General features: G+C 46.0%; 1 protein-coding gene across 6 annotated transcripts in view; it reads left to right on the top strand.

Annotated features, from left to right (window-relative positions):
• Nucleotides 1-13,006, top strand: part of ATP11A (ATPase phospholipid transporting 11A) — a 225,544-nt gene that overhangs the window by 121,443 nt on the left and 91,095 nt on the right. For 3 of the 6 annotated variants that reach the window (XM_073350104.1, XM_073350124.1, XM_073350134.1), the window contains 2 exons: nt 10,085-10,165; nt 11,550-11,624. In XM_073350104.1, the coding sequence (XP_073206205.1) occupies nt 10,085-10,165; nt 11,550-11,624 (156 nt within the window). The remainder of the gene's footprint in view (nt 1-10,084; nt 10,166-11,549; nt 11,625-13,006) is intronic. The other 3 variants (XM_073350114.1, XM_073350141.1, XM_073350151.1) reach the window with 1 other exon arrangement.

Below are 13,006 nucleotides of genomic sequence, written 5' to 3' on the forward strand. Positions count from 1 at the left end.
TTTCCTTCCCTACATGTAGCACCTTACATTGGTCTATGCTGAATTTTATTTTGTTGTCTGTAGCCCAGTTCTCCAGTTTATCAAGATCCCTTTGAATTTTAACTGTATCCTCCAAAGTGTTGGCAAGCCCTCCTAGCTTTGTCATCTTCAGACTTGATCAGTATGCTGTATTCCTACATCCAGGTCATTAATAAAGATGTTAAACAACACCGGACCCAGAACAGATCCCTGTGGAACCTCGCTTGAGACCTCCGTACAATCTGACATCATTCCATTAATAATTACTCTTTGTTTGCGGTTGTTTAACCAGTTATGTAGCCACTTAATGGTAGTTCCGCTGAGCCTGCATTTCTCTAGCTTGCTTATCAGAATGTCATGTGGGACTGTCTCAAAAGCCTTGCTGAAGTCCAAGTATATTATGTCCACCACATTCCCCCTACCCACCAAACCAGTTATCTTGTCAAAGAAGGAAAGCAAGCTGGTTTGGCATGATTTGTTCTTAGTAAATCCATGCTAGCTGCTAGTGATTACCCCTTCATCCTCCAGGTATTCACAAATTGAATGTTTTATACACTGCTCTAGTAGATTCCCAGGTATCGAGGTCAGGCTGACTGGTCTATAGTTGCTTGACTGGTCTATCGTTGCTTGACTCCTCCTTTTTCCCCTCTTTAAAGATGGACGCTATGTTAGCCCTTCTCCAGTCTTCCAGGACCAGTCCTGTCATCCATGGATTTCCAAATATTATTGCTAGTGGCTCAGAGATTTCCTCAGCTAATTCCTTGAGTACCCTGGGGAGAATAGCATCAGGCCCTGCTGACTTGAATTCATTCAAATTGGTTAGCAGATCTGACATGTTCTGTACTTATCCCTATCTGCATCCCTTCCCCTTTATTGTCTGTAGTAATTTGACTAGTTGTCCAGTCACATTTTGTTTTTTGTGAGAAGACTGAAGCAAAGTAGGCATTGAGCAGCTCTGACTTCCTATCATCTTTGGTTACCAAATTACCTTCTCCATTGAGCAGTGGACCCACACCATCCCTGATCTTTCTTTTTTGTCTGACTTATTTGAAGAACCCCTTCTTGTTGTCTTTAACATTTCTTGCCAGCTATATCTCATTCTTTGTCTTAGCTTTCCTGATTTTATGCAAACACATTTGCGCTGTTCCTATGTATACTTCCTTGATGATTTGGCCCTCTTTCCATTCCCTGTATGTATCCATTTTGGTTTTTATAGCTAAAAAGGTTCTTGTGCAGCCACATTGGCCTCCTGTTGCTCTTCTTATCTTTCCTCTGCATTGGAATAGCATGATGTTGAGGCTTTAGTATTACATCTTTTAGGAACTGCTAGCCCCTTTCAACTCCTGTACTTCCTAATTTGTCTTTTCATGGGACCTTGCCTACTCTTTTTCTGAGTTGGTTGAAATCCACCTTTCTGAAGTCCAGTGTCTTGTTTTGCTGTTCTTGTGTCTTGTTTTCCTTAGCATCTTGAATTCCATCAGTTCCTGATCCCTTCCTCCAAAGTTTCCGACCACCTTCATCATAGCAAGCATTTACCCTAATTAACTACTTTCACTATGGGGACAGGCTTGGATATTTCCAAAAGATAGAAACTTTTACCCAATTAAAACAAGGATTCATTCCATTAGGTTCCTACTAATCTTTGAAATGGGTTTTATATGGTATTTTAAAGGGTACCATTTGAAAGAACATCCAAGTATTTAGCAGATACCGATATCTAAAACTTAGAGGATACTTTATATGCTCAAAGTACTGGGCAATCATTAACTAATCATCACAGCACCTCTATAAAGTAGGTATGTAAATGTTGTTCCATTTTAGAGATGGGGATATAGAATAAATATTTATTGACTTGGTCAAAGTCACACAGCAATCAAGTGGCAGAACTCTGATTAGAATTTGGAGTTCCTCATTCCCAACCCTACACTCATTCCTCTTAACATTAAAGAAATAAAAGACTGAGTGAGTGAGTTCTTAAGGATTTTTTTTCTTGTGCCTGCCTGCCTCAAAAGAACATTAGAGATCAGAAAAAATAGTCACCTGTGGTACTATTAAATGGACAAGCAATTTGAAAATGGTCCTTAGTGCAGGTTTCACTATATTTATTCAGAACTATTGTTTTTTATTAATCTAGAACAGGGGTCTCAAACACTTGGCCCGCAGGGTTATTTTCTGTGGTCCGCGACCTCCACGCGGCCCCCCCAGCGTTTACCTAGAGTGGCTCCGGCCCGGCCCGGCCCGGCCCGGCCCAGCACACACCGGGGGGAGGGGGAGCACAGGGGTCTGTGTGTTGCCCTGGCTGCGCCTCCAGGTACCTCCCCCGAAGCTCCCATTGGCCATGGTTCCTTGTTCCCAGCGAATGGGAGCTGCGGGGGGCGGTGCCTGGAGGTGCGGCCAGGGCAACACACAGACCCCTGTGGGCCTCCACCCCAGGTTCCAGTCTCATCGCGGAGCGGCGTGGGAGCAGGGCAGGCAGGCGGGGAGCCTGCCCTGCCCCCGGTGTATGCCAGGCCGGAGCCTGCCCCCCGAACCCCTCCTGCAGCTGAAACCCCTGCCGCACCCCTCCTGCACTCCAACCCCCTACTGCACCCCATGCCCCTCCTGCACCCCGACCCCCTGTCCTGAGCCCCCTGCTGCACCCCACAACCCGACCCCCTGCCCTGAGCCCCCTGTCCCACCCCACACCCCTCCTGCACCCTGACCCCCAGCCCTGAGCCCCCTGCTGCACCCTGCACCCCTCCTGCACCCCCTGGGGGAAGGGAGGGGGTGGAGTTGGGGTGGGGATATCGGGGAAGGGGTTGGAATGGCGGCAGGGAAGGGGTGGAAAGAGTGGGGCAGGGGCCAGTGATTGTGCCGTCAGGCCAACGTACTAGTCCTCATGTGGCCCTCGTGGTCATTTGAGTTTGAGACCCCTGATCTAGAACTAGAGTGATAGATTTGAAGGTCCAACCCAAAAAAAAAAAAAAAAAAGGAATATTGGAAGCCCACTCCGTTTGATTTTTTTTTTTTTAAATGGAGGGGACCTTAACCAGATAACTCAAGGTTTTTTCAACAAGAATGTGCTCAGATTTTCTTTCGACAAAATATTTTTTCAAAGAAGTGCCTCATAGGTTTGAAAGCAAAGAATAAAAATTCAGACATTTCCAGATACCTAACTTGTTGAAGACTTATTGCTGTTGCAATCTTGCAAAACTTGTTCTTTTTCTTTGAGTGATGGTCCCTATGTGTATTCCACACGTGAGTACACATGTGTCTGAATCTAGAAATTCTTCAAAGCAATATCTTTTGACCCGCACTTGCTCAGTTGCTCCCCTCATGTTTCTGACTGAGGGTATAAAAGGCAGTGTGGGTCAACACCCGCCCAGTTCCTTCTTACCTCCACATGGCCAGAGTCAGAATTGCGTCCTTCACTCCATGTATAAACTGTAGCATAAAATACTTGTAAATAGTTTGTCTATCTTAACTTATAGAATCATAGACTTTAAGGTCAGAAGGGATCATCATGATCATTTAGTCTGACCTCCTACACATTGCAGGCCTCAGGACCTTGCCCACCCACTCCTGTAATAGATCCCTAACCTCTTGCTGAGTTACTGAAGTCCTCAAATCATGATTTAAAGACTTCAAGTTACAGAGAATTCACCATTTACACTAGTTTAAACTGTAAGTGACCCGTGCCCCATGCTGCAGAGAAGACGAAAACCCACCATGGTCTCTGAAAATCTGACCCCAGGGAAGATTCCTTCCTGACCCTAAATATGGTGATCAGTTAGAGACCCTTAACTAGTTTGTAGTTAGTATAGTCTATGGTTAGTATAGAGTAGTTCCCTCACTCCCAGTTGGGGGAAATCTTCTCCAGGCCCAGGACTATGTCCAGAGACCTGAGCTTCAAGAATTGCATTTCCTGCCCTTGCTCCTTCTCCATCAGCAACGATCAACTGTGCCTGTACTGTCTGGGAGAAGTATATATCTCTGCAGGTGCAGTATCTGTTGATCCTTTCCACCAAGAACATAAGAGACCTGGCAGCCCTGACTTAAGTTCCTGATGGAGGAGGCTATGAGGCCCCGCTCTGATCAAGGCCCAGGAGACCTGCCTGTAAATTGGCCTCCACCAACCAGCAGTGCCCCTCCAAGTACATGGCTTGGAGCGAAACAGTTAACCTCAAAGCCCAAGGACTTTTCCTTCAGGGCTTTCTATGAGAATAGAGGGCACTCTCATGGGTGCAAGGACAGATCCTCACAGAGGACTCTCTCTAGCAAATGTGTTTCCTCCACAAGCCGGTCCAGGTTGGGTGAGACATCACGTCTGGAACCCATGGAAGTGGCTCTGCAGAAGATCCCCAGGTTGGAGGGCAAGGCATGCAAAAAGAGGGATCCGATGGTGACTGTGCTTCTGAAATGGAAGGACAGATGCTTACCAGTTCCATATTTGAGTGTGGGTCCAGACTCCTTATTGGTACTGCCTTGTTCACCTAAAGAATGTTCGGCTTCAACAAATGAGCCGGGTCCTTCAGACATATCTGTTGGAACTCCCTGGATCCCAAGCCATACAGGGACCTATGTAACACCAGAGGACATACTCCTCCCCTACTCACAATCTCTTTTCTGGCCCTGCTGTCTTGAGGAATGTCCTTTCTCCAGAGGAGGAATCTTTACTGATGTCTCAGGTGCAGTTCCATCTCCAACCATTGGACGGGAGCGACCTGGAACCTGCTACCAATGGAACAGTCCTCGTAATCGGAGGAGTCAGAAGAGATAGCCACACAGTATCTCCGCTCAGGCACAGGAGCCCCAACAGACAGCCGAGAGGCCATACTTGCCATCTATCCAGGTATGGCCCTCCTAGGCACTGCTGGTACCGATTCCCCTGGGAGCCACTGCAATGGATGGATCCTGCCTTCTGGACTTATTGGGGCCTGTGGGATCCTTATGGTGGGCCTCTGGATCCCTTTCAGAAGTTGCACCCCTCCTCCCCTTCTCACCAGCCAGCTCCATCTGTGTACAAGGAGGAGGAGCCAGAACCAGTTCCACTGGTACCAACAATTCCAATAGTCATCGTCTTCATTATCCCCAGACAGTGCTGTCATTCTTTCATCGCCTCTTCTGCCAGGTCATAGAATCATAGAATATCAGGGTTGGAAGGGACCTCAGGAGGTCATCTAGTCCAACCCCCTGCTCAAAGCAGGACCAATCCCCAACTAAATCATCCCGGCCAGTGATGATCACTGTCAGTACCAGCAGCTTTTACAAAAGGTCACAAATGATCTACAGATCCCAATAGAGGTGGTTCAGGACCTTCCACACTAGCTCCTACATATTTTGCAACTACAGGGATGGAGTAAGGTGGCCCTTCCAATTATACTCTGTACTAGAGTCAGCCAGAGTGGCATGGTACACACCAGCATCTTGTGGCCCTACACCAAAAAGGGCCCAGCGACATTTTTTTGTTCCTGCCAAAGGAGCTGACTTCTTGTTTTCTCATCCTACCTCCAGTTCTTTGGTGGTACAGACAGTCATGGAAAGAGCTCAGTCGCACTATCAGAAATCCATCCCAGCACATAAGGGCTCAACGAGACTGGACCTCCTGGGAAGGAAGGTCTTCTCCGCCACATGTCTGCAGTTTCGCGTAGCTAACTACCAGCATTGGTAGCAAAATATGATTTTAACACCTATGCCAGGCTTGCAGACTTTAAAGATAAACTTCCCATAGGCAACCCAGTTCCAGTCCCTTCTAGATGAAAGGAAGTTAATAGCAAAGATGGCCCTCCAGGCAGAGATGGATGCTGCAGACACAGTATCCAGGACTTTGGCCACAGGACTTGTATTGTGGCGGGACTCATGGCTACATTTGTCAAGGTTTCCTAGAAAGGTCCAAATCACCATCCAGGACCTCCCCTTTAATGAGTCCAATCTTTTTTTAATGGAAATACAGATGAGTCCCTGCAGTTCCTAAAGGACTTGATCTACTTTGCGGTCCCTGGGGATTTCCCCTCCTTCCCCCAGGAAGAAAATACCAGAGACAGCCTTTTAGACAAAGACCACTCCCTCTACACCCTCCCTATTGCCAGCATCCACATGAGCCTCTGTACAAATGCCAGCAGACTCATAGGTGCTGTTTCTCGGCTCCGTCTACTGCCACAGCTTCCACTCACTCCCAACTGCAGGTCAAGGGCCATTTTTGGTTGAGACCTGCATACCACATTGATGCCACCCACATTTGTGTGCCATCTTACTCTTTTTGCCCACAGCTGGAGCCAGATCACCCCGGACAGTTGGGTCCTGGAGATTATGCATCAGGGATACTCCACAGAGTTTCTCTCTTTCCCTTATCACAAACCCCGTTCCCAATTTCCCTTTGGGGACCACTCTCAGCAATTGATTTTTCATCTGGAGGCAGAATCCCTTTTACACCGGGGGTTATGGGGTGGTAGCAGCCCAGATCAGGGGTCTCAAACTCAAATGACCACGAGGGCCACATAAGGACTAGTACATTGCCTGAGGGCCGCATCACTGACTCCCCGGCGCTGCCCCCGCCCCGACTCCACCCCTTCCATGAGGCTCAACCTCTTCCCACCCCTTCCCTGCCCCCATTTCAACCCCTTCCCCGAAATCCCCACCCCTACTCTGCCCCCTCCCTGCCCCCAGGGGGCGCAGGAGGGGTGCAGGGGGCTCAGGGCAGGGGGTTGGGGTGCAGGAGGGGTGCGGGGTGGGGCAGGGGGTTGGGGTGCAGGGTACAGCAGGGGGCTCAGGGCAGGGAGTCGGGGTGCAGAAGGAGTGTGGGGTGCAGCAGGGGGTCAGGGTGCAGGAGGGGTGCAGCAGGGGGCTCAGGGCAGGGGGTTGGGGTGCAGGAGGGTTGTGGGGTTTACTAAGAGCCGCTCCGGCCTGGCGCGCACTGGGGGCAGGGGCAGACTTCCCGCCTGCCTGCCCTGCCCCCATGCGGCTCCGGAAAGCGGCCGGAACCTGGGAAAGGGTGTGGGGGCCACAGGGATTTGTGTGTTGCCCTGGCTGCGCCTCTGGGTACTGCCCCACGCAGCTCCCATTGGCTGGGAACGGGGAACCGCGGCCAATTGGAGCTTCGGGGGAGGTATCTGGAGGCGCAGCCAGGGCAGCTTCCTGGCAGGTCCCGGGCGCTTCCCGGAGTGGCCTGTGTGCAGGGCAGGCAGTCGGGGAGCCCTCTAGGTAAACGCTGGGGGGGCCGTGCAAAGCTGGCAGGTCGCAGAAAATAGCCCCGCGGGCCGCATGTTTGAGACCCCTGGCCAAGATAAAGTGGCAGGGCTACACAGTGTTCCCATACCTGGACAACAGGCTTCTGGTAGGCTGATCTCATGGGGAATTCATGTCAGTGACAGGATCTCTTTGGCAACTTCTTGCTACCTTGGGCATTTGTATAAATAAAGTCGGTTTTGTCACCCATGAGGACAGTAAACTATTACCAGCATCCACCTGAGCCTCCAGGCAAAATAGGAGCACGACTGGATTCCGTCTCTGCAAGAGCATTTCTTTCCACAGACAGATGTCACATGATGAGCAACCTGATTTTCTGCATTACCCGCAAACCGCGAACTATGATGCACCAGCATCTCTTGCTGTTGGGTCACGTGGCTGCATACATCTACGTGATGCTGTTCGCCAGACTCGATTTACTGTGTCTGTAAGCCTGGCTCCACTGGACTTACCAGCCAAACAGGGACCACATCAACTCCAAGGTGACTGTTCCCATCAGAGTTCTCACCTCCCTTGCTTGGTGGTTGAACCCAAACAAAGTCATGGTGAGAACTTCTTTCAGCCCCCCCATACCAAGGGCAACCTTTGTGATGGACGCCTCCCTCAGGGAGGGGACCCTCACCTGGTCTACCACACAGCTCAGGATACCTGAACCCCCAAAAAGGCCAGACTGCATATAAATTTACTGGAACTGAGAGCAATCTGCCTTGTGTTCAAGGCTTCTTTCCCCTCATATGCCCGCTCCATGTACAGATAATGTCAGACAATATAATCATGGTGGGGTATATAAACAGAGGATTAAGATCTTGTCCTTTCTGCCTGGAGGCAGTCAGACTTTGGAACTGGTGTACCAGAAACCACCTTATGATACAGGCCGCATACCTTCCAGATGTTCATAACTCCCTATCAAACAAACTAAGCAGACCACAAATGGCAGATTCACAACACAGTCCTAACCAAGATATGTAGGAAATGGGGTACTCCGCTTTGGGACCTCTTTGTGTCCTAGATGAACAGAAAACTTCCCCTGTATTGTTCCAGGGGAGCCATGGATTGCGATTCCCAGGGTGATGGTCTCCTGGACAGGTAGCCTCAGATACACCTTTCTTTCCATCTGCCTACTATTGCAAGTCGTAGGGAAGATCCATTGTGACAGAACCCCCATCATCCTCCTAGCACCCTGCTGGCCCAGACTATCCTGGTTCATGGAACTTCTAACAATGTCCATACACTCCCGTCAGGATCCTCCCTTTTCCAGATCTCCTAACCCTGGACAGGGGGGAAAAATCAAGCACCCCAGTCTGGGATTACTCCACCTCACGGCCTGGTGTTTGGATGGGCATCAGAAATAGAATGCCCATGTGCCACCCTGGTTTAGGAAATCCTTAACCAAAGTAGAAAGGATTCTCTATTAGAGTCTGTTATCTAGCTAAATAGAGACACTTTTCAGCCTGGGTCCACCTCCACCAACTTTCGCTGAATACCACGAGCATTCCAGAAGGATCGCGGAGCTAGCAGTCATTATGGCAGATCCTCCCTATAAAATGTTTCACAAAGAGAAGGTTTTCCTTACATTATACCCCAAATTTCTTCCCCAAGATTGTTTGTTTGACTTCCACATCTATCGGACAACACCATTACCTATATTTTTCCTCAAAACCCATGCTTCTTCCAAAGACAAGAGACGTCACTCCCTCAACATTAGGCTCACATTGCAGGCAGAATGCCAAACAACCAAACCAATTAGAAAATCTCTGAGACTCTATTGCCATAGCAGAAAGATGATGTGGGCAAGCCATATCCTCCCAGAGGATTTCTAAGTGGGTTTTGGAATGCACATAGAATGCTACAAAATAGCAAATATTCCGCTCCTGGGTGTATTATAGATCACTCCATGCAAGCACATGCTGGCTCCATGGCATCCCTATGTGACGTTCTACTGCAGGACATTTGCAGGGCAGCATCTTGGAATTCTGTTGACATGTTCATAACACACTACACTCTAGACCAAGCAGCAATTGCAGATGCAGCCGTAGGAAGGGCATAACTACAAGCAATTCTGCTGCCACCTTCCTTGCACCTTTCTCTAGTCTGAGCACTGCTTGCCAGTCACCCATGAGTGAAATGTAAATAGGGACCACACATCGCAAAAAATGTCCAGCTACAGTAAGTAACCTCTATTTCTTCCTCAAGTGATGGTCCCTATGTGTATTCCACACATGGGTGACTGGCAAGCAGTGTTCAGACTGGAGGAGGGTGTGAGAAGGCGGCACAGAGATGTTTGTAGTGCTTCCTTTCCTATGGCTATGTCTGTAGTTGCTGCTTTCCATCCTCCATCCCTTCTGCTTCAGATCTGGTTGGATTGCAGTAAGAGGAGGAACTGGAGAGGCATTGATCCACACTGCCTTTTATTCCTTGGTTGGGAGCGCAAGGGGAGCTACTGCACAAGTGCAGGTCAATTGACACTGCTTTGAAGAATTTCCAGATTTGAGCACATGGCGCACATGCATACTCACATGTGGAATACAGATAGGGACCACATATCTCAAAGAACCTACAGTTACAGTAAGTAACCTCCATTTTGACTGAGTGCATGATCATGAATTGGTGGATAGGCTTATATGTATTTGCAATTACAGATGGTGTCAGGGAACGGTATTGTCAATAGAAATAACCTTGATTTCTTATTGCACTTTCCTTTTTTTAATAAGTTGCATTGTGTGTGGTATGTGTATGGTTATATTTTTTAAAAGCCCAATATAAATTTCATGCTTGGAAAATGATTGCATTAAATTCACAGAACAGTATTCAGGAAATGGTATGATTATTCTTTGTGTTGCAGTTAATTATTGATACGCCAACCAGTCCAGTAACAAGTGGACTTCCACTTTTCTTTGTCATCACTGTAACAGCTATCAAACAGGTGAGAGTTTCTTTGGGGGAAGCGGGGAAGTGAAACTGAAGAGTGTATGAAAATGTAATTTTTTTTTTTTTTAAAAAACAACTGCCAATGTTACTTTTGTTTGTTCTTAGGGATTCATGGGAAGGGTTATCCTTTCTTTGAGGGCTTTGCTTTTATTTTGAGGGCTTTACTTTTTATTTGCCTCTGTTTTAAGTAGAATTTTATTGGTTGTTAAATGATGCTGGCTTTCATTTATTCAACAGAACTTTCAAAATTATTTTGTAATGTTAGTTTGTACTTTGTGTAACTGTGTTCTGAAGAGTAGTTTATACAGTTGTGTCTATTAAAAGTAGCCAGATGTTTGTTTTTAGTTCCTAAATATTTATTCACCTACCTATTCAAAAAAATTAAAATATGTGGAGGAAGAATTACAGCAGTAGGTTATGGGAAAAAATTGTTGCTCTTATTGGTGAGGAAATTTCCAACATACATTTGTTGTGATATGTATAGACAACCTTTATAGCATCCACAAGATGGACTTTTAATGGATCACATTAATTTTTACTCAAACTATTAACAGTTTATAACTAGATTTAATGGATACTATATAATAATGCTTCAAGTATATTTAAAAATTATCTATAAAACTAAAATAATAAAATTCAAGTAAGTCAATACTTGCCATATCAATGTAGCTTGGAAGATCCTAATAAAGGTTCCCCTAATCTAAGTAAAATAATACTATAATATTATGGAACTGTGTCAGCCTTCCCTTTCTCTTTTGTATATTTTAAATTAATATTGCCATAGAGAGTGGATTACAGCAGTTTGTCACTCTGTGACCCCAGTACTGCAATGGTATCTGCTAGAGTGGATTGGTACATGTATCTAGAATCCCAGTAAAATCAGTGGGGACCCTACACAGAATATATGCTATGACTTATCTGTGTAAGAATTTCGTATCTTCAATTACACTGGCTCAGCCTGTTCCCATTCAGACTCCAGTCTGCATTCTGCCATAGATCAGGACACCAACAGTTTCATTCAAACAATAGAGAGAGAAGAGAGTAAAGAAGTGTTGTGATAATTGGGCTTACAAATTTACCCTAATTGTGAGCTCTATTGTGAAAAGTGAGTAAAAGTTCATAAAATGTTACAATAACCTAGAACAACAAATGTTGCTGGGAAAAGGTGCGAAAGAGAGATCAATTGAATTAATCCGAACAAAAAGGCCTACTGACATAATTCAAGGACTGAGTTAAAAATCATGTCTGGTAAACAAGAAAAATGTTGGACCAGAAATCAATTTAACCAGAATTGGCGTATAGGAAATTAGGCTTAATTAGTGGATAAAATAGTGAAGGGAAGAGCTATTTTACCAATTACTATCTTTTGGGGTCCTCAGAAAGACTTTGGAGGAGAATTAGCGGTAGTGGGCTGCCAACAACCGCTGACTAAGAGACAGAAGATCAGGAAATGGGTGAGCTTTACCATCATAGCTGTCACCTACTCCATTTCCTGAGACCTCAGGATCCACTGTAACACAGTTGGGCCTTCATCTTGACCCCGAGAGAAGTCCTGACCAAGTCAGGCCAGAGAGAGGGACCAAAATGACATCACCCCCTCTATTGAGACTGACTAAATCCCAGCCATCACCTGGGATGTGAGACTTCCTTCTGCCTCTCTGCACATTGTTTTTTTTCCTTCCCTACCTTATTTCTTCTATCTAATAAGAATCTGGGTTAGCTGGCTAAAACTGTGTTTTATGGCACTGCTATAACCCTGTGACCAGAAGGAGGCAGCTAAAAGCAATGCCCTAAACAGTCCTAGTACAAGTTTGTCAAGTCTTGGAGTAGCTAATAAGACAATATGCCATGCTTTTGTTTTTTCAGCAGTGAGGTGCAAGTTAAAGTCAACATGAGACAGAAGCCTGCATTTTCTGTCTTTTTATAGTTTTTTTTCTCTCCCCTTTTGAGTGTGTGTTTGTTTTGTCTTCTAAGAAACAGAATCAGACTTTAACACCACAACCACCACCACCACCTCCAGACCATCTCAACTAACTTCTTCTCTTTTCCCCAAAAGGGCCGTTATTACCACTTTAATACCTCTAAGACACTGTCAGATGGGGATGGTGCGTTTTGGTGGGATGTCTTTCTTAAAACTTTCTCCAGCAAAAGGGAAAGAGAACAAAAAATGTTGTTAAAACGAAAGCCCTACTTAATACTTCACATTTCAAAACTTTAACTGTTTCCTTCTTTTCTGCATCTTTATTAGAAGGTTAAAAAAAAGGTAATGTGTTTGTCATGGTACTAAGCAGGCTAAGATCTCGGTCTACCTAACCTTATTTAACACTGTTTAATATTGGACAGTGACAGGACCATGTTGACACCTTTAATTCTTTGGGCCAATATATTCCATCTAACATGATACAACAGAGGGTACAATTGTTTGAGACTCTGTATTAACACTTTCTGCTCAAAATTGTGTGATGCTATCTGCTAAGTGCCAGGAGTCAACACTCTTCGTACAGAAATTAGCCAGTTATTTTTCTGAACTTCTTCAAACACAAGTATTCTTTGCTCAGAGAAAGAAGTTGAGGAGATTATAGGACATCGAGAGATTCATATGTCAGCCTTCAGTTCAAAACTTCTTGGCTTGCAATGGGGCCTCTCTATTCCAATATTCCATGCCAACATTTGGGCTTGCCCCAATTGTGATCTCTAGAAAGAAAGTAACTTCAGTTGTGTCGTGCTGGGATAACTGGCTACCACAGTAGTTGTTTCAAGTCATGTGGTAGTGATGAATGCAGAGAATACTTATTCTACAAATTTCTCGTTCATTAGTTGTAAAAGAAATTACAAA

The sequence above is a fragment of the Lepidochelys kempii genome, chromosome 1 (genome assembly GCF_965140265.1).
Source record: "Lepidochelys kempii isolate rLepKem1 chromosome 1, rLepKem1.hap2, whole genome shotgun sequence".
NCBI lineage: Eukaryota > Metazoa > Chordata > Testudines > Cheloniidae > Lepidochelys > Lepidochelys kempii.